Genomic DNA, 27,073 nt, shown 5'->3' with positions numbered 1-27,073 from the left:
GTATTGATATATTTGGATAAAACTTTAAAGAGCAGTAAGCTGGTGCATCTATCAGAAAAATCCAACATGAGATAGACTTCTTCAACCTTTGAAGCATGAGTCTACAGACCTCCCCATAAGTGTTCAGGAACAAAAGCTAGCCTTTATGGGAGAAGGCAGTTATTTTCCAAAGGTTTACAATAATTGGAAATCTCTCCTTGCTCAGAATCTAGAATTGACAAGATTAAGGGCCACTTCAGACTTTCACTAGAAGCAGCAAATGGAAGCCAGAGCATCTCATTCTCACCTCCAGATTATAGCTGAAGGGAAGAGATATTCACATCACAGGGATATATATATTCTGCCCTCCATCAGTTGAACATGTACATCCCCAAAGGGCAGGGATGGAGAACTTGTGGCCCTCCAGATCCCATCAACCCCAAGCAGTGCATCCAGTGGTGATTGACGACAAGAGTTTGCTCCAAGAACATTTGGAGGGTCACAGGTTCTCCACCCCACCATAGTAAATGTAGCCCTTTTTTTGGATCTGGCTCATATTGGTGGAAGAAGGAAGCATGCTCACACTCCCTCTTGCAGCTTCTCATAAACATCTAATGTGGTCCACAGAATCTCGAATTCTGACGTCAGTCATAGGATCATAGAATTGGGTTGGAAGGGATCCTGAGGACCATGTAGTCCAACCCCTTGCAATGCAAGAATATGCAGCTGTCCCATACGGGGATCAAACCTGCAACCTTGGCTTTTGTTCTCCTTTTTTTCTTCATCCCACCCTAGTGCCCCCCAACAAAAAAACACTCTTTCAAAGAAAAATGCACATTTTCTGAATTTGATGCTGCAGAATCCTAAATACAGCAGAAGCAATTAACAAAACAGTTCCCCTGCTGCATTCAAAGGCTTACTTATGGACTGATTGTACCACCGGCACAATAGATATTCTTTGCAAGAGTGTGGAGTTCATTATGCTGTATTGAATTTCATGAGTTTCTAAAATGTATTTACAACAATCAGTGAAACCCTCCAAGTGATCAACTGAATGAGGTGAATAACTCGGCGGGATACACGTCACTATTAAAAGAGCCAAGATAAAAAGCATCCATTAAGCACAGAATGGTAACAAGTCTTCCTGCTAATTTCTCAAAATGGCCTCTTTGGGCACCATGGTAACGTGCCTGGAAACTAAAAAGAGGAAAAAAGGGTTTCTAAGAATTTATCCTGTGTCAAGGACACCATTGCCAAGAGATTCTAAAATGCAGCACTTGTATTCTTTGCCTCAAAGTACAAATGTACAAGTGCTGAAACTAATTTTGGACATTCAATTACTTAAAAAAATGCATATATGTATGCAAAAAGGTTTGAAGACACCACTGTAAAATGAATAGATGAAGGCAGGTTTGAAGCTGAAAGATGTTTCAATTCCACTAAGTTACAAGTGGTGAGCCCATGCAACAGTGGAGGAGCAACGGTTTCACCCATCTAGGGATGACAGGAGATGAGTCCCAACTTCATGTGTTCCCTCTGTTACCTTATGTAGCTAATGAGTCATACAAAAATCCTATCTTGCTGGGCAGGGACCCTCCAAGGTATCTGTTAGCCCATGCAATCTTCAAAGATGCCGCAAAATACCTTTTCTAGTTATCTGCTGAACATATCATGTACCTATCATACTAATTTGACTACACTCAAATTCAAAATTACAGGAAGGACCTTTGTATTATTTATAACGAAGCTTAATCCAGATAAGGCTAAGGCACGCTTAGTACGTGGTTCCCTAAATAGGAGTGGCAGGTTCTACTTGTTCCCTCTGAAGAAATAGCCTGGGGATACTTCTGGATCTGCTACTGTTTCTGGAGGCACAGTGGTATGGAATGCCTTCCACCGGCTTCAGCTGATGGCCCAGCTGTGGCTGTACCTAGATGGGGTAGTCTAACTTCTTGTCCATGTTTTGGAAAGCTCCAGATTAGATAAATGAACTATGTTATATTGAACTGTTATATGTGGGAGGTAGTTTAGAAACTGCAGCTAATACACAATGTGGGAGCCAGACTACTGAGTACAACCAGACAATCCTAGCATATACCTCCAATCCTGGCCCAGCTGCCTTGGCTACTGATTGGTCTCTGGGTTCAATTCAGATTTCAGCCCTGACAACTCACTTCCTTTTTTATTGTCTTATCGCTGTCCTGGCTCTTAAAAATTTTGCTTCTGTCCTTTTTTTCTTTCCTTCTAATATCTTATCTAATGTTTTAAAATTAATTTTAGATGTAATTTTGGTGTAAGAGATGAAGCTTTTATATTTTTTGCTTTTCTTTGTGGTACAAGAGGTAAAAATACAGTTTAGATTTCATTAGTATCTTTAGGCACCAGGCAAAAACATTCCCCTTCTCTCCCTTGCCTTTGGCTAATTAAACAATCTATGTAGTCTTTTAAACTGGGGGAGGGGGGGCGGTATTGTTTTTGTTTGTTACTATGTGATGTAGTTTTTGTGTCTTTACATTGTAAAATGCCCTGTGATGCTCAGATGAAGGGCAGTATAGAGATTTTATTAATTAATAAGGAAAGGCTTGAGTAGAAAAGGGTTCGTTTTCTTACGGAATGAACAATTACAAACAGGTTGATCTTTGCCTGACCTTTTGATTTTTCAGTCTGATCCCTGCAGAGCTATGTTGTCTGAAAGATTCAACAGATGCATAAAGTATCAAGCTTGATTTCTGAAACTTTCCTAAAACCTGGTGCTCACAGCACCAATCCATGCACTGGACTCCTTCAGATGACTGTGCTTAGTTTCACAGAATCCCACCATGTAGTTGATCTTACGAAACTGTTTCTTGCAGTATCTGAATTAATTAACAGAACTGAAAAACTCTAGGGATTCTTTTCTATCTTGTCAACTTCAGCTAGCCATCCTTGCCTGACCTCTCCCTGCCCCCACCTTGCCTTCTCTTCAATTCCTGTCTTGTGTTCAACTCTGATCTACAGCACTGTTAAGCTACCTGAACACAGAAATTCCTTGCTCCTTAGAGCTGGCAGAGTAGCCCACTTCCAGAATCGACTCACGATAGTGATGCACATTATAATTTCAGACTGAGAAAGATCTCCACCTAAAAGCCTTGTTCAAAGAGAGAGAGATGCCGGATTAGCTCATATGTTAATTAAGATGAAAGATTCAGATCTGTATGCCTTAATGTGGTTTGATATGATTTCATACCACACTGATAACAGTCTGGTACTACAACTGATACAATGTTCAAAGGCCTATTGCAAGCAACAAAACAGGTGGATGCTGTACCGCTCCGGGCACTCTTGGATGACCTGAGATCAACTCAGTTGCGTCAATATGACTTGCCAGCATAATTAGAGAAATTATCTATCTAGGTTATCCACTATAACTGCCAAATGGAGTATTTGAGAGCAGCATCAGAAAAACAGTGGGCTGGAGAGGACATGGTGAACACAGATAAGATCCACAGTGTTTTCGTCTGGCACTTCATTCCTTCATGATCTGGCCCATATAGGTCTTGGTATGCAGTTGGGCTGCTGTAACTGCCAGTCAAACTGCTTCAGGGTCAGGCGGGCAGCACGAAAGCAAAGCAAACGACATAGTATTGACACCACAAACCTTTCCTTCTGCTTCACCTGTGTTGTGCTCACTTTGGCAACTCTAGCTCACACTTAAATAATCAGTAGTGGGTAACTGCCTCTCTCTCTCTCTATATATATATTCTAAATAAGGATTAGCAGGTTAACGCTGGCTCTCCAGGAAAGTTCTTTGTTCAGGGGAGCTTACTCTTGGTTAAATCCTTAGCTGTGAAGCCACTGATTTCAGTTTAGAAAAACTTAAGTTCCATTAACAGATCAACCCTTACCAGAACAGAATGAGAATGCTGCCAGGAAAGTAAACAACAAAACCTTTTGCGTTTAGCACTATGTGCTTTGGGCAAATGTACAAGTATGCAAAGCTTAGTGTCACAATTAATTCGGTCAAACAATGATCCAGCAGATTGCACAGGGCAGGCGATCTTGCCAAATGCTACTCGGAATCAACATCTGTTCACAAAATCTCAGATAGCTTGGGATACTGACAAGGGATCCAGAGTGGTAACATAACAGCATAATCATGTTTGTGTATCATGCTCCTTGTTTAATTCCACAGCTGTGAAATATGGGCAAGTTACAGTCAGTACGTTCAGTGTGGGGGAAAATTAATCTTAATATCTTCAGCCTGCTATATATGTCAAGCTGGAAATCTAGAAACAATAAAGCTTATAGAAAAACATCTGCAGCACTTAAGTAGAAATTCTAAAAGCTAAACTGTTCATGTTTTGTTTACGTCCTCTGAACAAGACAAAATCTACTCTTTAAATAAATGCCATCCTTTCCCAAATTGCTTTCAATCCTGAAAATAATGGTTCCTGAATTTTATACACACACACACACACACACACACACACACACACAGAGCGCCATATAAGCTACCAAAGGAGCAACTTGATGCCTGATTACAGGCAAACGGCGAACAAGAGCTGGTTCTCCCATTCATTTTGAATATACAGGGGAATATACAGGGATCCATAGTGGCAAGGCAAGGCATAGTGAAGGCAAGTTTAAAGTATGCCAGACTGAGCAATATATTGTAAGCTTTTCATGCTTCCCAAATAAAGCAGTGTGATGAATGCTCAGAAACAAGCCAATCAACCCAAACCCCACACTTGTTTTCTAAGGTTTAGAAATGTTTTTTATGATTTTTCTGACGGCCAGTTGTGGCTTAGGTATTAAATCTATGCAAATGTGATTGTCACATGTGACAAACTCTAAGTTGGGAACCTGTCTCCAGCTCATGAGATGCTTCATTTGAGCATCCTGGTGCTAATAATGTCTCCCACCCACGTTCTCTGGACAAACCCCCCCCCCCCCAATGGAGCGAAGCACATAAAGAGAAGCTTTTCATCCACATTATAAATAAGAGTGAGCAGCAGCTTACACACATATCACAATTCTCTCCAGCTATTGTCTGCAATGTATTTCTAAATCACCTTATCCTGTGTCATGATATGAAGAGGCTGTGGTTCACCTCCTAGAAGATCCTTTCTCAGACACACATAATAAGAAGCACAATGGGACATTAACACTAATTTCATTATTCAAATGGGCCTTACCTTTTTCAAGAGTCTGGCTCCATAGGTGAATATATAAAGGTAAAATGTAAATCTCCACCTGCAAATAAAGTAAAATATATTTATCTTGTTAACCTTGCTTAGGTTGCCCTGAGAACCTGCTTATAGGAGAGCATATAAATGCCCCCTAAAAATTGTATTTTATGTGTCACACATCTATAAATCAATATTTGGGCCAGAACTGGAATCTGATCAACAGTTTAATTCACCCATCACAGCCAAACAATTAAATATACCGTATCTGAGAGCCAGATGAAGCCAAGCAAATTAAACTCAGGTTGGTCCCCCCCCCAGCTAAATGCAAACTGATCAAAATAATGTCCATGGTAGTTACGTTTGGCTCAGTAAAAGTGTACATTGCTAAGACAAAGATTGCATACATGGGTCGTATGTTGTATACATACAGTGCATACAAAAGAATCATGGTTTCCATTTATGCTAAAGTGTGACTACCTCAATAGCCATGTTAGAAACCCAGATATATAACTTAGGCTCCTTAATGGCTCCTTAAACCAGGGTTATAGTCGGCAAAACGGAATGTCTAGTTGCCATTTTTGGACCAGACGGCTTGAAAGTCACATTATTCAATACGACTTTTCGATTCCTGAAATTCATTCTGATTGTCAAGATAAAAAATAATGGGATAGAATTCTACTGGATGTGTTGCTAGTATGTGAAAACAGTCAAGATTCAAGGGTCCCCAGGCCTGCACCTCCAGATGGTGGAGATGTCAGGTGCCATTCTGGTGCTCAGGCATCTTCACTTGACTGCAAGAGACTGACAGCCAGGTGCAAAATATGCCTACTGCCTGGCGAATTTCAAACTCTGCTCTGAAACACAAATGCACTGGGAAAATGAAGAGTTACCAAACAATGGATTCTAAATATCTCAGTAAAGCTTACTGTTTCAGGGGGACAAGTAACCTCTAATAATGGACTGTAAAGTACCCTAGAAGCATTTATACCAGTGGGAGACCAGTTTTGTCCAACAATGTAAACATTTCAGAGTCAAAATATGTGAACTGCACAGACAACAGACTGTAGATGAGCAGAGACAACCATTGAATGGATTACTGCATGGAAACATGGGAAGCTACTGTATACTGAGTCATAATGTTGGTTCATCTAGCTCAGTATGTAAGGTCACCCTTGAAAATGGTCTGGAAGTTGCAGCTGCTGTTGATCTACCTAGCTGCCTTTCTTGCTGCCCAATGAGTATGTGTCAACACTAATTTCGTTGCTTTCGTTGCATATAAACTACTTGGATCCCCACAGTTGAAGAGCTGGTAACCATATGATTGTTCAAAGGCATTCTCTGCTTAAGGAGAAGTATGATGGGCAGATTAGAGCTTGTCATTACAATTTAGGATGCAAGCAAAAAACTTAGTTCAGTGTTTCATCAGTATCTGCACTGACAGTGTCCAACTGTTCTTTTCTGTTCATGAATTCTAATTGGAATTCTGGAAGGCATCTGTTAGCCAGGAGACACACTTAGATTATATGGCATTATTTGATTGTCACAATTAGCTTTATTTCTTAAACCACCCTCAAGTTTGTATAGGTAGCTTCATATCTGGTTTCAGTTTTTCAGTCTTAAGCTTGTGGAGGGTGGTAATGTTCAGTGTTGCTTCTGCCCTTCCAGAAAATAAATTCACCAAGTGGTGAATGCTTCGTCACTAGTCAGAAAGGGCTCATTTCCTGAGGCTAAGGAGCTTGGGCTCCGCAACCACCTGGATGGCAGACAGGTGAGTTCACACCTGTTCACATGGCTCACACCAGCTGCAGACTAAAGCAGAGTTTGCCAAAGAACAGTGCAGTCTTCTAAAATAAGCCCATATTAATACTGATTATCACTAATACCACCGATAATGTCAATGTAACAAGATCGGTGACGGCAAAACAATGGAGGGGTAATATTAAAGAAGCTCTTCTCCTTCAATTATGAATTTAAAGCACACAGGCTAAGATCCACTGTATCACCTAAAATGTTATAAACTGCCTGTACTTGTTTCTATTTTTGCCCTCTCTGCATGACTCAGGACAGGATTCAAAATGTTCTGAAACCAACAATGTGAAAAAGCTTTAAAATTACATATTGCAAATTGCGAAGAACAAAAAGAAGTCAGCCGGCTTATCTCCAAACAGCTTTAGAGACCAGAATTGCAAGCACAAATGACATTTTAAATTACAAGTTGTAACTTCTGCAGTTACTTAACAATTTCCATAGTTGACCAGAAAGGGAAGCAAACAAAACAGCCAAATCTGATAAAGATTTTGTAATTGTCATAGGGTTACATATACCCATGTGGTTATTTCAGGGGATTATGGGTGGGATCACAGGCACTGGCGTCTCATACAAAATCCACATCAAAGCAAAGAACTCTCAGCCCATGGAATTCTCAGGATCACAGCAGACTGGACCCACTGATGAAGTCTGCTGTGCGGAAGACAATGTATAAAATGCAAAAAAAGGAGACAAAGGGTTGCTAAATACTTGGGGTAGTATGCCGGAGCAACACAACCTGAACAATCATGCCTTCATTATGACACCATCTACTCTAGGAAAAACAAACAGACAAACCGCCCCGCCTCCCACCCTCTCTCTACAGCTAGTGCTTCAAATGCCAGGAGTCTTCTTTTCTTGCCAATTATTTTTATTGACATTCCATATTTTTTAACAACTTGTCACCAAGTTAATACAAATTCAATACAAATTTAAAAGTGGATTTCCCACCCACCCCGGATGTCCCCACTATTTTCCTTCCTCCTTTGCCGCTCCCAATAAAATAACTTTTCCAGCTATAATTCAAAATACATTCATCCCTTCGCCTTTACAAATCACCTGTTCAATGGCTTTTATACATTGTTATAACCTGTCTTCAAAACAGTTGAGTAGAGTAAATCCTCTTCTATCTATCTGTAATAGTCGTTCATCAATTTTTCCTTCTGATTCCTCCTGAGTAACACTTTGCTTGAGAAAAACAGATAATGCTTCTTCCCAGACAACAAACAAACATTCCTCCTTAACATGGCCTTGACATGTGGCCCCAGTAATAAACAACTCAGCCTCAGTGGTGCAGCGTGCAGAGAGTGAAAATGAAACCCCTAGAATTTTTTGGTATAAATGTATAATATACATTCCTCCCCCCCCCAAACACTGCCAATCTCCCAGCGTCACCCACCCTTCACATTTCGCCAAATTTAATCTTCAGTTTTACATACAACCAGCTCATTAATAAATAAACACAATCCATGTCTCTTCTTTTCTGTCTGAAAGTATCAGAAGCCGTCAAGTTGGTATACACTGTGGTCCATCCCATCCCTTTCACTATTCTTCTTTCCAACTTTAGGCTTCAAGAGGGTGGGCTGATGTAATCTCAACAAAATCCATATCTCTTTTCCATCCTCCTCCCTAAACTAATTAATCTTCCTGCAAGTCCATCCTGCTGACCCTCAGTTCCATTACATCCAACTCCACAGCTTATTCTCTTCTGAGTGCTTAACAGTCAATCCAGTTGTTACCAATCTTTTCTTCTTTACTATTTTTATTTCATAATACGAAGTTCCAAGGGGTGGTCAAAGTCCCTCAAAATTGTTACTCTCCATCTCTTTTCAGGTAAAGCCCTTAGTTATATATATTTAAAAAATCCATTGCAAAGAGGTATCTTTAAAGTCCACTCTTCCCAAAAACTTTGCATTCCATTGCTTTAGAGGAGGGTAGATAACACAGATCTCGAAAAAACCATGACTTAAAGTATTGCCTCTCCTCCTTCCACCATTCAAGAAAAGCATAAATCAGCGCTTTTCATTCTTTCCAATGTTTTCTCCTCCACCATAAATCAAGATCTTTTGGGGGGGGGGGGAGTGCCTCTTCACTTGCCAATTATGTCCGAATTCAAGGGTATTCCATAGCTTGCCATGGTAGCTTGCTGGGGCTGTCCTTGGACAGAGCCAATGAGCCCAGCGCCCTCACCTTTTCATCTGGGAGACGAGGATTTCCATCCCCGCTCACACACACACACACACACACACACACACACACACACACGGCATTAACAGACGACTGTGGGTTGTGCCGTTTTGATACCCTCAAAAGGTTAGGGGAGACATGCCCCTTACCCCTCATTAATCTCCACCTGGGACCCCTCCCGGGCGCTGGAGCACCCAAGAGGGCGATTTGCCGGGTTCACTGCAAAACAGGAAGTCCAAACGCCAGGAGTCTTGCTTCCCATACAACCTCTTAAGCAAATACTGAATATGCAAATCTTGAATAGGAAACAAGTACCGTAATATCAGGCACAAATGATATGTTCTGCAGGAAAGCTGTAAGGGGAACGTCTGGTGTCTGTTTTTACTTTAATGCAACACTGGGGAGGGAACAAATTTCATCAGATCCTGCATGCAAAGGTGGGTGAACAATCACATTTATGGGAGGGATTCTTAAACTCTTTCTTCCCATGCAATCTAAATCCTCCCACTCTCAAAGATGCTGTGAGCTGAAGGGCAGGAGGATTAATTTTTGCATGATTGCTTAAGCATTAAAATCAGCAAGAAGGTGATATGTCCAGGGCTTTTATCCAATGCAAAAATGGTTTTACTTTTCAAAATAATATTGGCCTCTTTGATTAGAACTCTTGCTAATTGAGGTTCTCATCAATCACTGAAGTTAACTCTCTGTAAGTGGGTAATTTCATAAGAAGGGGTTTTTAAAAAAAGTATCCAGGGCTTTTTTTTTAACCTTAAAATATATATTTTGGATATACTTTTTATCAAAACTTTTCAATATACAATGCATTAAAAACCAAACTAATCTAAATAAAAAGGAAGAGGAAGAAAGAGGAGAAAGGAAGAAAGGAGAAAAAATATATAGAGAGCCCTCTATCAGAGGTAGATCTTAATCATTATCCCACACAGGAGCTTCCCTTTCTTCTCCCAGCCTCCCACCCTGGGAGATCCCTTCCCTGCCTCGCAGACAGACTCAAGTTAATTGCGGGCTTGTAAACTTTCAATAATACACAATACTGATGTTAGGTAACCTGAGCTAGGCATTAAAACTGCTGAAACTTGAACAAGACAAATTTCACAACATGGCAGGTGTAGGGATCAACTACTCAAAATTGCTCATATTGCCCTTTTGATGCATGCAAGGGAAAGATACTTGTGGTTTGATCATTCATGTTATAGAAGCTTTTGGGATGTGGCTGTGTAAGCACAGTTATGGTAAGCTATTTTCCTAAACAGCTGGAACAAATGAAACCTGGTATGGTTGGGAAGAAATGCGGCCATAAAGATGTCCATTTTACTGAAACCTTTCTTCCTTTTATAGCATAGCCTCTAACATTTCTCTAATGGAAACAGGAACATCCATACCCTCCAACATTTATCTGATGAAAACAGGAATGCCCTAAGGAAAACAGGACATTCCAGCATCAAATCAGAAACCAGGACAGCTTCTGTAAATCCAGGACTGCCCCTGGAAAATAGGGACACTTGGAGGGTCTGTTATAGCCTCACTTTGCCTTGATCACTTACAAGTGGTTTATTTAATGGCAGGAAGAATTGGACAAATTCATCACAATGGGTAAGAAGAGCAGGATTTGCAACAGCGCTCTTTATAGGCCACGAGTCAGGGGAGATCTAGGAATGCCAAATTTGAAATTGCACTACGAGGCTCTTTAGCTAAAACATTTAATTCAAACTATAATGATATACCATGGGTACAAATCAAAACACTGCCCCCAGCTTCCGCTGTTCAGGCACTGCCATTATCATACCTTTGCTGGCCAGCCATTCATAAGATGAACAACCATTTCTCAAAATGAACCTACTGATATGGAAGAGAAGAAGCACTATCGATAATTCCCATTTTGGACCATCCAAAACTCTGCTCAACAGTAAGTATAAACATTTTGAACGCTGCAGTATCAAAGGGATTTGCAATATCGAAGATTTCATCCACAGGGGGCAGCCTGTGACTGCATAGCATATAAAGGGGTAAACTGAAGGATGCAAACCTAAATTGTTTCAAATAACACAGGCAATGATGTGCATTAGCTGAAGAGAGGAGAGGATCTGTTCCCTAATGGTTTACAAACGCTACTGTGCTACTACTTCACTCCCAACACAAGGATTTCACTTATGCTATTTGCATGAATTTAACAGAGCAGACGATGGGTACATCGGAGGGTATTAGTAAAGTGTGGGGAAACAATCTTAGGAACAGTGGGGGAAAGTCTGGTCAAACCCTCCTCTATATACCATTTCTGTGACAGTACAGAAAGCTATCCTAAAATTAATATTGTGTTGACACTGGACTCCTGTAAACTTTCATATCTAGCCAAGAATGTTCCTCCTCTCTTTTGGCAAAGATGTGGCGAAAGAAGATCGCTGTGGTAGAGCGCTCCTCTAGCTCAAATGTTTCAGAAGGAGGTATTCTCAGAGATAAATAGCTTTACCGATCAGCCATTCCACTTAGATATTAGCTATTTTCAAACAAAGATTTGCTTGCATTGTTATTGGCTGCAGCTCATTTACATAGTAGAAAGGAGAAACGACTCCCACAAAATGTGGACAGTACGATCAAATTTGGAACATTGCCTTGTCCAAACATCTGACCCAAAACAGGAGAGTTGGCCAAGATAGGGCGAAATGAGAGCCGTTTGATGCAATATGATTCTCATTTATCAGCTATGTTAATACTCATGGAAACACTCCTTGTCCTCCAGCAGCCCGCACAACTATGTGGTGTTGTCACAAACAAAGATTGCCATGAAGACTGTAGGACTCAAATAATTTATTGCTGTGTTTACACTCAGCAGACCTACATTGTTTGTTGATGGTTGTGTTGCGTTCGAGACTTTATGAAAATCAGTAAAACTTTATATATATATAAAAGAACAGGGAGATGCACCACTGCAAAAGGAAGGCTCTTGTTAAAATATGCAAAGTAGCAGGTAAAATCTTTCTATTGAATTACCGTATTTTTTGCTCTATAAGACTCACTTTTCCCCTCCTAAAAAGTATGGGGAAATGTGTGTGCGTCTTATGGAGTGAATGCAGGCTGCGCAGCTATCCCAGAAGCCAGAAGAGCAAGAGGGATTGCTGCTTTCACTGCGTAGCGATCCCTCTTGCTGTTCTGGCTTCTGAGATTCAGAATATTTTTTTTTCTTGTTTTCCTCCTCCAAAAACTAGAAGAGTCTTGTGGTCTGGTGCATCTTATAGAGCGAAAAATACGGTATGTGGCTGGAGACTTGACTGGCTTCCGGTTTTCTTCTTGGCTGAGGATTTTAACAGTACCTTTAATATTTTATAGTAACAGCATCACTTGAGACCAATGTTATCCTAAGCCAACATACTCACCATGCATCTCTGAGATCATCGGAGGAAAATTTAGTGAGGCCAAAAACCCAAGGGTTGGGGGAGGAGGGAGAAGAGATACAACACAATACACTACATTTTTGTAGCTGTATGCCATCAATAATATAGTACAGCTGGATAAGTAGGCCAGAAACATGCAGTTGAACAAACATGTTTCTTAAAAAATAAAATTTCATGAACCCCTCTCCAGCTGTTCCCAGCTGCCTAATTATTCTGGCCACCTGTTCAATCAAGGTCAGTTCAATGCAATTCTTTCCTAAGAGTGTATTTCTAGGAAGGGCTTTGCAAACACTAATGGATCTTGATCATCTGGAGGAAATGCAGGAAAAGCGCTCAGCAAGGAAGTACTTTGCCACGATTCAGCCATGTCTGCCAAAGACTCTCCTCCCTGAAAGAGAGGGGAGTGGTTGTGGGCGGGAGCCTGAACACCGCCCCTAGCAGGGGGCGTAGCCTCCTGCCTCCAGCTCACCTGGCTGACGCTCACGCCCCCCCGGTGGCCGTCCAACCAGGTGCCGTGGGGGGGGGGCGTGTCCAGCAGCCTTGATGCTGCAGCGTCAGCCTCTCCCCGGCCTCATTTCTCTTCGTCGTCCTGTGCGAGTCACCCACCCTCCACTCCCATTGAGTTAGGGCTTAGGTCATTGACCTTGCTATGGACCTTAGGTTGGTCGCCCCGGTTGCACGGGGGGCCTGGTAGGAGTTTTTCCATTTGGCATTAGGCTTTTTGGTTTTTTCGCCTACCTTGTAGCAATCGTCACAACTTTTGTGGTATTGGTGGGTAGGTTAGGCATTGGAATAATGTGCTGTGGTGTGTCGAAGTGCTAGGTGTGGCCATCGCCTATGCCTTCAATGTTTAGGGGTATTCCGTTAAAGGAATCTGGCGGTCGTGTATTCTGTCCGATGCCTGCTTGGCGGGAGGCCATGGCACGACCCTCGGTGACAGCAGGGGTGAGCCTATAGTTGGATTAGCATCAACAGGTGATGAACCCCTGGTGAATAAACCCACTTGTTTCGCGATCCAATGCCTAAGCCAATACCTTTTCATTGCTGTAATCAATAAAGTTGTGGCCTTTTCTAGCCCATTAACCTTATATCACGTGTCCCTGTGTCTTCTTTTCACGTCGCGGTGGTTGGGTCCTCGAACCACAAATGCAGCATTTAAATTACAGTACAATTCTCAATTCGGAAAGCAGATTTTTAAAGAAAATAGGGATGGACTAACAGGTTATCTAATGACTGCTGCTCAACTTTGGACTTTGGTCAATTTCCCCCTCCCCCAAAATTAGCTCCAGAGAGTTATAAGTCTCTCCAAAACAAGGTGGAAAATAGCATGGCAAAGAGTGAAATGGCAATCACTAATCCTCTGCTGTTTGCAGAGGTGTCCACTGGATCAAAAGCATTTCTGTGAGTGCAAGATCACCATTTGGATAATTATAGCTTCTGCCAGGGCATTCAATTGGATTGAGTCAGGGCTTTTTCCCAGCTGGAACTTGCTGGAACTCAGTTCCGGCACCTCATAGGTGAGTGCCATTGCTATTCTAAGAGAATGAGGGAGGTGTTCATGGTGAGTTCCAGCACTTCTTTTTCTAGCAATAGCATTGGATTCAACTAATATCATTTCAGTTTTTACACTTACCATCTAGCTTTATTTTTAATGGGCTAATTGTTCTGATTTTTGATTTTTTTAAAATCACTTGATGGGTGGCTTTAAATACTTTTAACTGATAAGCAGCTAAAATGTAGTAAAGATAAAAGTAAAGGGACCCCTGACCATTAGGTCCAGTCGTGGACGACTCTGGGGTTGCAGCGCTCATCTCGCTTTATTGGCCGAGGGAGCCGGCGTACAGCATGACTAAGCCGCTTCTGGCGAACCAGAGCAGTGCACGAAAACGCCGTTTACCTTCCCGCCAGAGCGGTATCTATTTATCTACTTGCACTTTGACGTGCTTTTGAACTGCTAGGTTGGCAGGAGCAGGGACCGAGCAACAGGAGCTCACCCCGTCGCAGGGATTCGAACCACCGACCTTCTGATCGGCAAGTTCTAGGCTCTGCGGTTTAACTCACAGCGCCACCCACATCCCTTAAAATGTAGTAATAGTATATAAATTAGTTAAATAAATTTAATAAAGTAGATAGGTGAGCCACAAAAGGTTAGTAAAATATCTTAACTTGTCAACATTATGGTGGTTTGCAAATCAACCATGTCTTATACCCGCTTTTCTCTACCATTTAACCAAAAAGAATTGTCTTTTGGAAGGCATGGGGAGCAGTTGTGCAGGTTTATATAAAGACATCAGCTCTTGGAAGAAATGCAGAACAAATGTTTGGAAATCACTCCGGTTGAACAACCTCTGCCGCCAAAGGCACTGTATATTCCAAGTTACCGGTAATTAGTTCCTGTGTCTTGCCTTCATGGGGATGAGAATGGGGGGAGAACACAACTCACCCACAAAGTAAAGATAGCCAAACAGATAATCAGCTGGATTTTGTAAGTGTGTTATTTGCTTTGAGCAATTCCTCAGCAACCCTGTTGACAGGATCAGGGAGAGATTTCACTAAGCTAAGAGAAACAAAAAGTTCTTATAGCTGGATGGATGTTCAGCCGAAACTGAACAGATTGAGACCATCAAGGATGAAACTGACCATCCAAGCCAGCACTGCATGTTTATGGCAGGATCCGATACGCACAGGATCTGATATGCAGCTGCCTTGGGGGCAGGGAGCTTTAACGGGCATAAGGAGCAACAGCACAAAATAGGGAATTTCTGAAGCCAAGGCTGAAGTGGAGAGATCTGTTGGTCCTTTGGGTTTCTTTCTTTCTCCGGTATTGATCACTGGGGCATACTGGTAGCAGTGAAATGTTTAAGCTACTTATAAATCATCCCTGTCCTTTCTAACACTTTGATGTGTTCTTTACTCAGTGCACAGTGTAGCTGCAAAGCGTGTCTCAAGTATGCTTGTGGAAAGTGTTGCCTATGAGCACGTTTATACTAGACAATCTTATTAAAGAAATATTTTGGGTGGGATTCAAAAATCACACTCTGTCTGCAGAAGCTTTGCTGTTTGCCAGATGGAACAATCCACCCTCTCCTCCCTGCATGATGATGGTATTATTATTATCTTTATGAAGGTTTTACAATGCTAGAAGCTGAATAATAATAATAATAATAATAATAATAATAATAATAATAATAATTTTTTATTTATACCCCGCCCTCCCCAGCCAAGGCCGGGCTCAGAGCGGCTTACAAGCAATAATAAAAACAAGATGAATGATTACAACTTAAAAACAAAAATAAAATACAACATTAAATAATGGAACATTAAAATATTAAAATGTAGCCTCATCGCAGGAGGAGAAGGAAAAGAAAGGGAAAAGAAAGAGAGGGAGGGAATCAAATTGGCTCCAAGCCAAAGGCCAGGCGGAACAACTATGTCTTACAGGCCCTGCGGAAAGAAATCAGATCCTGCAGGGCCCTGGTCTCATGAGGCAGAGCGTTCCACCAGGCCGGAGTGAGAGTTGAAAAGGCCCTGGCTCTGGTTGAAGCCAATCTAACTTCCTTAGGGCCTGGGACCACTAGGGTGTTGTTATTTATGGAGATAAGGCAAAAGTACTTATCTTTTAAGGAAAGCACAGGGCTCCAAGGAAGAGTCTTAGACATGCTTCGCGCTTCTCAAATAAGTGGCAGAGCTATTACTGCACACCATATATAATACGTCACAGCTGCCATTTAAACTTCAAAGTATTTCCTACAGCTGAAATGAACAGTAGATTTTCTCCCACTTCCAGAAACAGCCCCCCTCCCCTGTCAAGTGATCTTCCGGAGCAATATTGTAGGAATAAAGAAAAGCCCCCACCCCACCTCCACTCAGGTGTCCAGAACTGCTGCCCACTCCTGGGGCAGTGCAGCAAAGAGCCCCGGATTAGACCATGCCAACTGCAGGACTGGCTCAGGATATAGTGAGTCCTATGCCAGTCCAGTCCTGCCCCAGAAATGCCTTGTTGTGTGGGAAAAAGCAGCACATTCTCAGTCCTCTGAATAATAGAGAATCGACTGAAGTCATCAAGTTTGAAATAATCTTAAAAGCCTAGTCAAATCATCATATAAAGTTTAGGAGTCGCTTTATAAAGGGACAAAACTCTAGTAGAAGGATTCATCCAGGTTTTTTTTAAAAAAGATACCTAAATGAAGCCTGCAAATTGCTTCCTTTGCTTTGCAGGTCCTCTCCTCCCAGGAGCACGTTTGGCATGTTGTTCATGCAAGAGAAGCAGAATAATCATCAGATAATTTGCCTCTAACACAGTGGAGAGACTAATGGGATAAGCAAGTCACTTCCCATCTTGATATGTGCTTCTAATACAGTGGGAGTTGTGAGGGAGGAATGGTGTATTTGGGTCTGTTAATTTTCGATAAGGGCTGTAACAAAGCCACATTCTGTGCCAAGTTGGCAGAGGGAGGTGGAAAACAGGAATGAAAGCAAATAAACCTGTTCAGCCCACGAAAGAGGCTATTGCTTTCTCAGAGATGACAAACATCTTAATCAGGCAGCTTCTTCAAAAAAAAAAAGGGGGGGGGGTAAGGAAAAATATAGACATGTTAAATTTTTTTAAATCTCCATAATCTTCTCTAAGACAAAATCCCAGACAATGTTAATGGCTATGCAGTGGTGACTAGCTGTTATCTGCTTCACACACTCCGTGTCATAAAGAAGTGTTAGCTGAGATAAGAGCACAGAGCAGCTTCCAGAAGACACAAGAAATGTTTTTTTTTTTTTTTTTTTTTGTATATTGCAAGATAAAGGGACATCACCTGCAAGGTAAAAAAATGTAAGGTAAGGACAACACCTGCAGGAAGCTGCTAGCAGTGTATGTCCTCACCTTTTTCATCTTCTGTGGGCACTTGTTGATAAGGAACTATATGCCACCGGACTTGCATGAATGGAATTTCTCCCATTGTTTTACTTTCCCCTCTTCCCTGCACCTTTTACCTGGGGCCCAGTAACAAACCCTCCCCGAAAACCCAGAAACTAGTTGGTAAAAGAGATGTTTCCAGACCTTAGCCCCTCACGGTTGTAAGACCCCCTTAGCAAATAACACGTGCAATTCACTCGCCGTGTAAAACACATGTTTTGAAGGATTAGTCTCTAAAACTGAAAAGCGGTGTCTTCTGAGCCACAACAGTTATCGGGGAGGTGAAAGAAGCTTTAGAAAACAAGTCCACGTCGAGTACAAGTTAATTATTGAAAAGACGTTCAAGGGAGCAGTGAAACGTATGGGAGGAATGGTTCATGCTTTCTCGCCTGCTTAAACATTTAGCAGCCGTGTTTACCTCTTTAGTGCAGAGAAGAGGAAAAGCAGCCATTTCCTCCAAGTGCCCTCATTAGGATCTGGCTGTTCTGTTTAGGGTGGAACACTCCAGGGATTCATCAAGGCAATTCCCCTTACCACATATAGCAGGGATGCCCAACAGGTTGATCGCTATCTACGGATGATCCTGGTCGATCATGCCCCCCCCCCCCACCAACTTCGGCTCATTGCCCCTCACAATAAGCTCAACAATTTTGGCTCATCCTCCCCCCAAAAAAGCTCAACAACTCTGATCAATCCAATGGGTAGATCATTGCCGGTTTTTTTTATAGTGGGAGTAGATCGCAGTCTCTTGGAAGTTGGACGTGCCTGCTATATAGTATTGAAAGATGAGACGGGAAAGCAAATGAAAGGGCATTTTCTTCCCTGGCACATTGAGCTTATTGCAAAATTGGCTTTGCTGCCCATCAAATTCTATATAAAGTTTGGGGAACAGAGGCCAAGACAACATCAACTCTCCTCTTTTCATAAGTACCATCAGTCTCTCGGGGGCCTACTCCGCAATCGACTTACATGTAGTATGGCTATTCCCCAGCAATTTTGCCTCCAGATCATGTCCATAGGCTGTTTTGGGCTAGAAACACTGAGCAGGAAAACTATAGACTGGACCCAGATGCAAATTCCTGCTTAGCCACAAAGTATTTTCAAAGCTCAGTCTAACCTCTCTCGGGGTTACTGTGGTGATGACTAAAACAGGAGTGAATGATTTGCAGGCCGCTGCTACCAAACTGGCCAACCTGTTGACAAAAGATTTGTAGCATAAGACACGATGTACGCAGGAAGGTGCATCGTGCTTATAAATATGCAAAATGCAGTATCTGGTAGAAGCCACAACACTGAAGCCACAAAACCATTGAGAACAATTCTCATCCCAGGTGTTCTCAAAAGGGCATTCTAATGCTGCTTTGTTCTTTCTTTCCTTTCTTTTTCTTTAAAAAGGTTGCACATTTGGAATTAAAACAGGTCTCTGGATAGTAAGTTTCAATGCAACGGGGCTCCAATTTTCAGAAGCCTAACTACATGTTATGAAAAAGGCAAAAAAGTGGCAAAAAAAAAATTGACTCAAAACTTCCAATTTCTTTTCAAAATTATATGGTTGATTTCTTCATATTCTGTTACTCACAAATCAAAGTTTTTTTAAAATTTTAAAGTGCCATAGTGCACTTTCATTCGTCTTACAGGTCACTAAGCAGGAAGCAACAACAGAGGACATGAATATTACAAAAGCCCTGAATTAGAAACTGTGTTCAACTGAAGAGGCAGCTTTTCCCTACAAGGCCAAGATCATAGCAACTTAAAGGCACCTTCAGTAACCTCAGAATAATCTGAGAGGCGAGGGCTTGGCTCAAGTAGCACATTATGCTCCTGCACGTTTTATGAACCTTGGTTTTATAAATTATATATTGAATAGTTCTTTAGGTGCTTCACAAACCTCATCTTATTTCTCTATCCAACTTATACGTTGGATACTGCCTAAAGAGTTGTATATTACCTGTTTTTCTATCTGATGAGATAATTTATAATAATTTTCTTAATACCTGAAATTCTAAAAATAAACTGGTTCGAAATCACCATTCTCTTACCTTCAACATTTATTGCACATATTCATATCCTCCCTTTCAGGACACAAATCCTTCTGTGGTAGCTTACAAGCTAGCAACCACTGCGTAGAATGAAACCACAGCAAACAATACTAACACATTAAAAACTCAATAGGCTCCTCTCCATTGAGCAGTTGATGGTACCTTGCCCTGTTGGGGTGGAGTGGAGAAGGGAATGTCTAGTTGGAAGAGGCCCTGAGGTGGACTTCATTTGCCCTCTCCCTCCTATTTTGACTGGTGCCACCCCTAATGGTGGTACAGTACTGATGGTACAGCCCCTTCTCCACCCCCCAATGCAGCACCCCAGTTCACCAGCAAAAATGACTGCTGCTGGCTCAGCCACCTTTCTACTTAGCAGCAGTGTCCCAATCCTATGGTGTCTGGAAGCATGGCAGGTTCACTAAAAGCAAAATCTGCTTAAAATATTAGATCTAAGTGTTCATTCTGCCCTGATTAAACCTGCTAGCATAGAAATTTAATTCAAATTTTTGGAAAGCGATAAGAATTCAGCTGACAAATCTGAGCGCAAGGAGATCAGCTCCTGAGATTTTTAGGCAAAATAAAAGAGCTTGCTTGAAATAGACTTCAAGAAGAGAGGCATAGGGCAAATCATTTTATATATTTCCATTTTCATTTCCAGAGCTGGATTTGATCTGTTCCCAAACATATTAATAATGGGGCTACTATGGAAACTAAGCACAGGTAACAGTCTACCCAATGGTCAGCAGCCAGGAGACCTGGCAGATCAATGAAACTAGAACAAAGTAATGATAGTGTAATAATAAAATTTAAGGTCTTATATATATATAATAAATGTTCACAAATGTACCAACCAAGCACCATAGATCAGCACAGGAAGACCAACCTGAAACCATTTTGACTCTCAAGCTAACCAAATGTTTCTCTGCAAGGAGGGAGGAGGTGAAAAAACCTTCCTTGTTACAGGAATTGGGTAATCACCATTTCAAAGGAATGGGCAGACTACCAAGAAAGGCAATCAGATAAGGCATTATCAGATAACCTGGCAGACAGGAAAAACAACAACATTTAAATTTCTGTTGTAGACCACATTTTCTGTGATATAGGTATAATGTTTGTGGGGGGTGGTCTTGGGTTACACCCCTTCTGTGACTGATGGATGGATGGGTGAGTGGTCTTGAGCTCCAGGGCAGGGGATTTAAAATGTCTATATAAGGGCAGGCACACCTTTGTTCTGGGTCCTCCTCCTTTCCTGAGTGTGAGGGGAGCATCCTGTTGCAACAGATCAATAAAGATCAGGCTTACTAGCTGCTTTGCTTCTCAATATTCTCTGGTTGGCCTCTGTTATTTTCTCCTACCAATAGGGGACCCACATAAGGACTCTATGCAGGCTCTTGCATACCCCATAAGTGAAAAAGGGCAGATTTTGTTTACAACAATAAGCCATTTTACATCCCTACCCCACAACTGACAACATGCTCTTGGCTGGCAGAGACTAAAAATCACAAGCCAGGAGAGCATCCTAGGTGGGGGCAGCAGGAAACAAGTTGTTTAGTCTGGCTCCCTATAGCTGCTAAGAAGATACAGCTAAAATACAGATACAGCTAAAGCAGGTAACTGACTGGCAGTCAGGGTTTAACTAAATTCGGCCCATAGGTCTCTAATTTTACCACAATTGGCATAAGGGACACTATTCACCCTATTAAGTAGGTTCTGCTAAGATGAATCCCAGGCCACCTCAATAGCTGCAGAGCCAGCCTTGTACAATAGCTAGCACTGAGTTTGGATGCGGGGAACCAGCTAAATGACAAATCTGTTCTCCTTATATCCTGGTTCCTTTACATAGCTAGAAATTACACCTGATTTTCTCAGCTGTGTTTGAAATGATTTTGCAGTCCACATGCACTGCAGTTATGAAGCAATGCTATACTATGAGAAGCAAGTGGGGAGGGAGCCTATCCTTGACTGTGGGACAAAAATAAAAAATAAGCAGTGGAGCAAAACAAAGAATCCAGTTTGCACAGACCCAAAAGGGAAAGGAGGCAGGAACAGTTCCTTACAAGCTTTCGCAGAACCTTCTCAGAGTGCTCGGCTTTTCCTGATTGCGTCTCTGTCGAAACCAGCGCTGAATACTGCGAACGTCCCAATCCAGTTGCTTGGAAAGCCCTTCAAGCCTCTTCTCGTCTGGATGCTACCAAACAAATAGGGAAAGGATCAAGAAGTCACTCCTTTACTGACATTTCACATGACACAGGATAGCATAAGGTCAATTAGTAACTACAAGCTAATAACTAACATTCCCTCAACCCGGTTGGAGAAGATTGTTTTAGCCCATAACTAAACTTTATCTGCAGACTGCTCTTCATCAGTTAGGTAGTGATCCCAGAATATCGGAAAACAAACAGTTACAAAAGCATAAAGTTAAAAGCATCATTAAAATTACAACTGGTTCTAAACGCAGCATTATAAGTGTATTTTATAGTATAGTGTATTTTATAGTATAGTATAGTGTATTTTAAAATGGGGTTTCAGAGTATTTAGGGGTTTTTGAATGTTTTATGTAGTTTTTTCAATTTCATTGTTCTGTATGGGACAATGACAATAAAGATATTTATCTATCTAAAAAAAAACATACTGCAAGCAGGAAGTGGCCACATTGGTTCACCCCACATACCTGGTGTTTAATTTATGTATTAAAGGTATGTGTGTGCGTGTGTTTTAAAGTTTGCAATAATGCTCCTAATGTAGGCATATTACTTGGGTATAAAGCCTATTAATATTTGTGGTGCATTACAAACTAAGAGTGCTATTATAAAAAGCAGCTCTGACAAAGACCTTCCAAGTTTTGTAAGCTCTTCATAAATATTCAACAGCTGCATGTAAAGAATGTTCTTAAGAGCTGAGCCGTATGTTCAGCAATATCACATGTTACAGTTGTACTCCTTTAGAATGTGCATGTATGGGGTGGGGTGGGGTAGAGCAGGTGGAAGACCCACCTGTTTAATGTGACTCTACAAACAGGGAGGAAAAACTCCTTGGCAATGCAGGTTGCGATCTTAAATATGCCAAGGTCTGCAACTGGTGCAATAAATGATAATAAAGAGTGAATGAAGGATTCTAAGTATCCTGTCTGTTTTTCTAAGGCAGTAATTCCTGTTGCACAGCAGAAAGCTTTAACTGAGCTTCTGGAGGGCCACCATACATGGGCAGTGGGCTACATTGAAGTTAAGAATTGAATCAGAATGAGATTTGCAGGTGGAATAAAGGTACCCCTGCCCGTACGGGCCAGTCGTGTCCGACTCTAGGGTTGTGCGCCCATCTCACTTAAGAGGCCGGGGGCCAGCGCTGTCCGCAGACACTTCCGGGTCACGTGGCCAGCGTGACAAGCTGCATCTGGCGAGCCAGCACAGCACACGGAAACGCCGTTTACCTTCCCGCTAGTAAGCGGTCCCTATTTATCTACTTGCACCCGGGGGTGCTTTAGAACTGCTAGGTTGGCAGGCGCTGGGACCGAGCGACGGGAGTGCACCCCGCCACGGGGATTTGAACCGCCGACCTGACAATCGGCAAGTCCTAGGCGCTGTGGTTTAACCCACAGTGCCACCCACATCCCTGAAGGTCGCTAAATCTGCCAACAGGCATACAAAAAAGTATGAACGATTTCAGACCTACCTGGAAGCAAAGAATAATGAAGAACAAGAACAAACCGTCCCTTGTGGTTTTGAGATTCTGTTCCACGATAGTGCATGTACCTTTGTGCATGTACCTTGTTAATATATCTAATCAGAAGCTTAACACTGTTGTTCCAATCTTGCAATCTTTCTATCTGATCAGTAGTTTCAGACAAGGACAAAGGTTGCAGAAAGTTCAGCATACACACACACACACACACACACACACACACACACATACATATACTCTGTGTGTGTGTGTGTGTGTGTGTATATGTGTGCAGTGGCGTAGCGTGGGGGGTGCAAGGGGGGCCGGCCGCACCGGGCGCAACTTCTGGGGGGGGCGCGCTTGCTGCCTCCGGAGTCGCCTAGGAGCCGCTGCCTGCCATGCCGCCCTGGCTGCTTCAGCCGCGTCCGACAGCCCGCTCGAGGCTCCTTCCGGCCGGGTCTCCCGACGGGGCGCTGCGGGCGGAGGCTCCGGCACCAAGCGCCACGCCGCCCAGGCTCGGGTCGCTGTCTGGACGCGCGCAGCCCGCCAAACGCGCCACCGGCGGCGAATGAAGCGCCCAGCCGGAGCCACCTGCGCTCTAGTGCCTGCGCGCCAAGACCGCCCACCCGCCCCGGAGGCCGGCCGACGCACTGGCCCCAGAGGCGCCCCCTCCCCGCGCCAGAAAGAAGGCGCGCCGGGGCTAGCCGGGCCGGGGAGGGAGACCGAGAAGGCTGTGCCGCGACGCCCAAAGACGCGCATCTTGGCGCAAAGGGGCCTGCGGCACCCAGACACGGAAGGGACCCTCTCCCCCTGACCCGCCACTGAACTGCAATTCCCAGCTCCCTTGGCAAATCCCAGTCCCCAATCCCCAAGATGCTTTATTTGAGGCAGGGGTCCTTTAATTGCAAAAACAACACCACGGAGGGCAGTAGTCACCACGGAGTTTGCCCCAGAGTAGAGCCGTCAGTATTAATGACCATGGTTAGGGGGTAGGGGGCGCAAGTTACTTGCCTTGCCCTGGGTGCTGACAACCCACGCTACGCCGCTGTATGTGTGTGTGTGTGTATAAACATACATATATACCGTGCAACCCACATCCCAATCTTGGATCTTGGAGATGAATTGCACTGGGCCCCTAAAACATTAATCAGTTCTTTTTTACTGCCACCTTGAGCTAGGTGACTGGGTCTTGAAGCACTTTCATACAGCACTCACAATGTAGCATCGCTCCAGCACATTAAATGGTGGCCCCCAGAGCCAGACATTCCCCAGAGCACTGCTACCAAACAGTAAGCCCATCAGGAAGTCCACCAAATGGCATTTTGCCAAGGGGCCCACTCCAACCCAAGTTATTTCATATTTCATGACGAACCTATCCCTTATCCCAAAGTAAACAATTTTTTTAGGTGCATACTGTACCTTTGTAATTGCAGTGAAGACTTTTTCAAGAATAGCATTAGGCTGAGCTTTCCGTGGTCCATTGGCCTGGACTTTTAGGCCTAAGGCACATGGCTTGGCTATAAACCTACAATGTTAAAAAAGAAAAGTAGAGAAAAAATAAGGCATTAGACACAAGTGGTCAGATAATCAAAACAGCTCACTGCAACTTATTCACATAGCAGGAGAATGTGCTTTCCCAGTATGTCTCAACTGGCCCCCTGCCATCAAACTTATTCAGAGAGGATGAAAGCGTGTTGCAGAAGCTAAATTGTAAATAATAATTATAGAGTTTTACAGAGGCTGATTGTCCACTTCTGAAGCTTTACTCCACAGATCCTTGTGTTTCTAGCTGAAGATTTAGAGAAGTAAAAAAACCCCCGGAATATTAACCTCTGCTGCTGTTGCTTGTAACTAAAACAGAAAAGCTCACAATTACAGAGGAATTCCTGGATTATACTAATGAACAGAAGAGAGCAAGTCAAATGCTGGGTTTAAAGACAGGGAAAGCTTAACACCCAATAGGTATTTAAGCTCATTTTACAGAGAGGTGGCAGGGAGACAAGAGCAGTTTCTCTCGTTATCAGCTCATCAAATATACAAAAAGAAAAGCATTCCTCTATTAGCAGACAATGGCAATATCCACATACCACATAGTAGCCAAATACACACAGAAACAAAATTGTGCCAGGGCATTCCTGAGCTGCAGCAGAAATTTATCTCACCTAATCAGGCTTCTCTTGGCTGACTGGGTATTCACTGCATCAGAACAGACTCTCTCCCTCTCCCTCTCAGTGGCAAAAGCCAAACACGGATGAATTCAAAATGGATAAGCAAGGACAGTGTCTAACATAAGCTATGTTCAATTCATATCCCAAAGTAGCTAGATTAGGAAGCGACCTTCAGTTTTGCTCTGTGCCTTCAGTTGCAGAGCCTCCTACAAATATGCCTGGACAGGACTCCAGGCCCCTATATCAGCTCCATGATGAGCAAGCAGCTGATAAAAGGCTTCTCGCATCCAACTTTTGAGTCCTACAAGTTGGAGAAAGCTTCAGCATATCATGTTAGCATTATTGGTGCGGGAGACTTGCCAGAGGGGTGGGGTGAAATAGCTGGCAAGCCATCATACAGAAGCAGCTTAGATCCAAGGGTGGGGTGAAGTCTATCACTTATTAATTAAATAATAAAACATTGCTGAGTCACAGCCAACAAAAATCAAATCATATATTAGAATGGAGCTGTTGACAACACTTCTGTTTATCAGTGAAGCCTGGAGACCTCCAGTGAATGTAACGAGACTGCCGACTTGGGAGGAGGAGGCGGTTATACGCCAGCACTGGTTCCCATGATCACAACACTTTAGTCATGTTTACATCTGAGCCAGAGCTTTCTTGCACCATTGCAACTTTGGCATGCAGTGCAAATTGACAGTTAACTGTAATTACTTATTTTATATCTCCACCCTGCACTTTGCATTTATAATCGGTGCTTTTGCTGTGTTGCACAGGGCTGGAATTTTATCCTGGTTGATTAGCAGATCCACTGCTGGAAGGTGGAGATACATATTTCTGGGCGATGATGGAGAGGTGACATTCCCAGATTTTCCTTTTCTGTGCAATCTGAAATCAAACTGCATGGGCAGAGGGACAGATATTTGGAGGTGCTGGTGATCAGGCTAACTGGGATTTTCAGGCATTGTCAGTTTTGCAGGGAGCGTCTCCATCACATCATATGTTAGGTGTTAGGTAGGAGGGCATGCACTGAGGTAAATGGCCTTGTGGGCCAAATGCTGGACCTAATTAAATACACAGTCCAGAAGTCTCCCCCCCTTCACTGTCTTTGTTTCCTGTCTATATTTAGCACCAAGTTCACAGGGGCTGTCACTATAGGCTGTACTCCACAGGGGAGGCTTTAATGTAAATACAGTGGTACCTCGGGTTAAGTACTTAATTCGTTCCGGAGGTCCGTACTTAACCTGAAACTGTTCTTCACCTGAAGCACCACTTTAGCTAATGGGGCCTCCTGCTGCTGCCATGCCGCCGGAGCACAATTTCTGTTCTCATCCTGAAGCAAAGTTCTTAACCTCAAGCACTATTTCTGGGTTAGCGGAGACAGTAACCTGAAGCGTATGTAACCCGAGGTACCACTGTAGTGTATCAGTCCCAGAAGATCTCATCTGTAGTCCTAATGCCTAACACAACACATACATAGACTTCTCCACAAACACCTATGGAAATGCAGCTCCTTCCCAAAGATAGGTAGGTAGGTAGGTAGGTAGGTAGATAGATAGATGATAGATAGATGGAGGAATGCAAGGGCATCTTCCCTGCATTAGCAAGCTAAATTCCATGCTGGCCACATCCAAACATCAGCTAGAACTGAATGCCACTTTTTGTCAAATGGCTCTCACAACTATGTGCAGTGGGTCAGACTCCTCCATTGCAATGAGTGACACAATTCACTCAGGTGTGGGTGGGTGTATAA

The 27,073-nt window shown here is 42.8% G+C and overlaps 1 protein-coding gene and 1 long non-coding RNA gene across 3 annotated transcripts in view; one reads left to right on the top strand and one right to left on the bottom strand.

Annotated features, from left to right (window-relative positions):
* The window catches only part of CERS6 (ceramide synthase 6), an 82,178-nt gene that overhangs the window by 32,206 nt on the left and 22,899 nt on the right, over positions 1-27,073 (bottom strand). For both annotated transcript variants that reach the window (XM_083712468.1, XM_083712467.1), the window contains exons 2-4: positions 24,572-24,677; positions 21,553-21,683; positions 5,154-5,211 (exon numbers count right to left, since the gene is read on the bottom strand). In XM_083712468.1, coding sequence (XP_083568594.1) covers positions 5,154-5,211; positions 21,553-21,683; positions 24,572-24,677 — 295 coding nt within the window. The remainder of the gene's footprint in view (positions 1-5,153; positions 5,212-21,552; positions 21,684-24,571; positions 24,678-27,073) is intronic.
* Positions 17,271-19,325, top strand: LOC310833738. The gene is made up of 2 exons (XR_014558906.1): positions 17,271-17,362; positions 19,094-19,325. It is a non-coding gene; the product is annotated as an uncharacterized lncRNA (long non-coding RNA).

This window comes from Podarcis gaigeae (genome assembly GCF_964106915.1).
Source record: "Podarcis gaigeae genome assembly, chromosome: 1".
Taxonomy (NCBI): Eukaryota; Metazoa; Chordata; class Lepidosauria; order Squamata; family Lacertidae; genus Podarcis; species Podarcis gaigeae.
The sequence above is the reverse complement of the archived record's forward strand: the minus strand, read 5'-3'. Positions and strand labels throughout refer to the sequence as shown.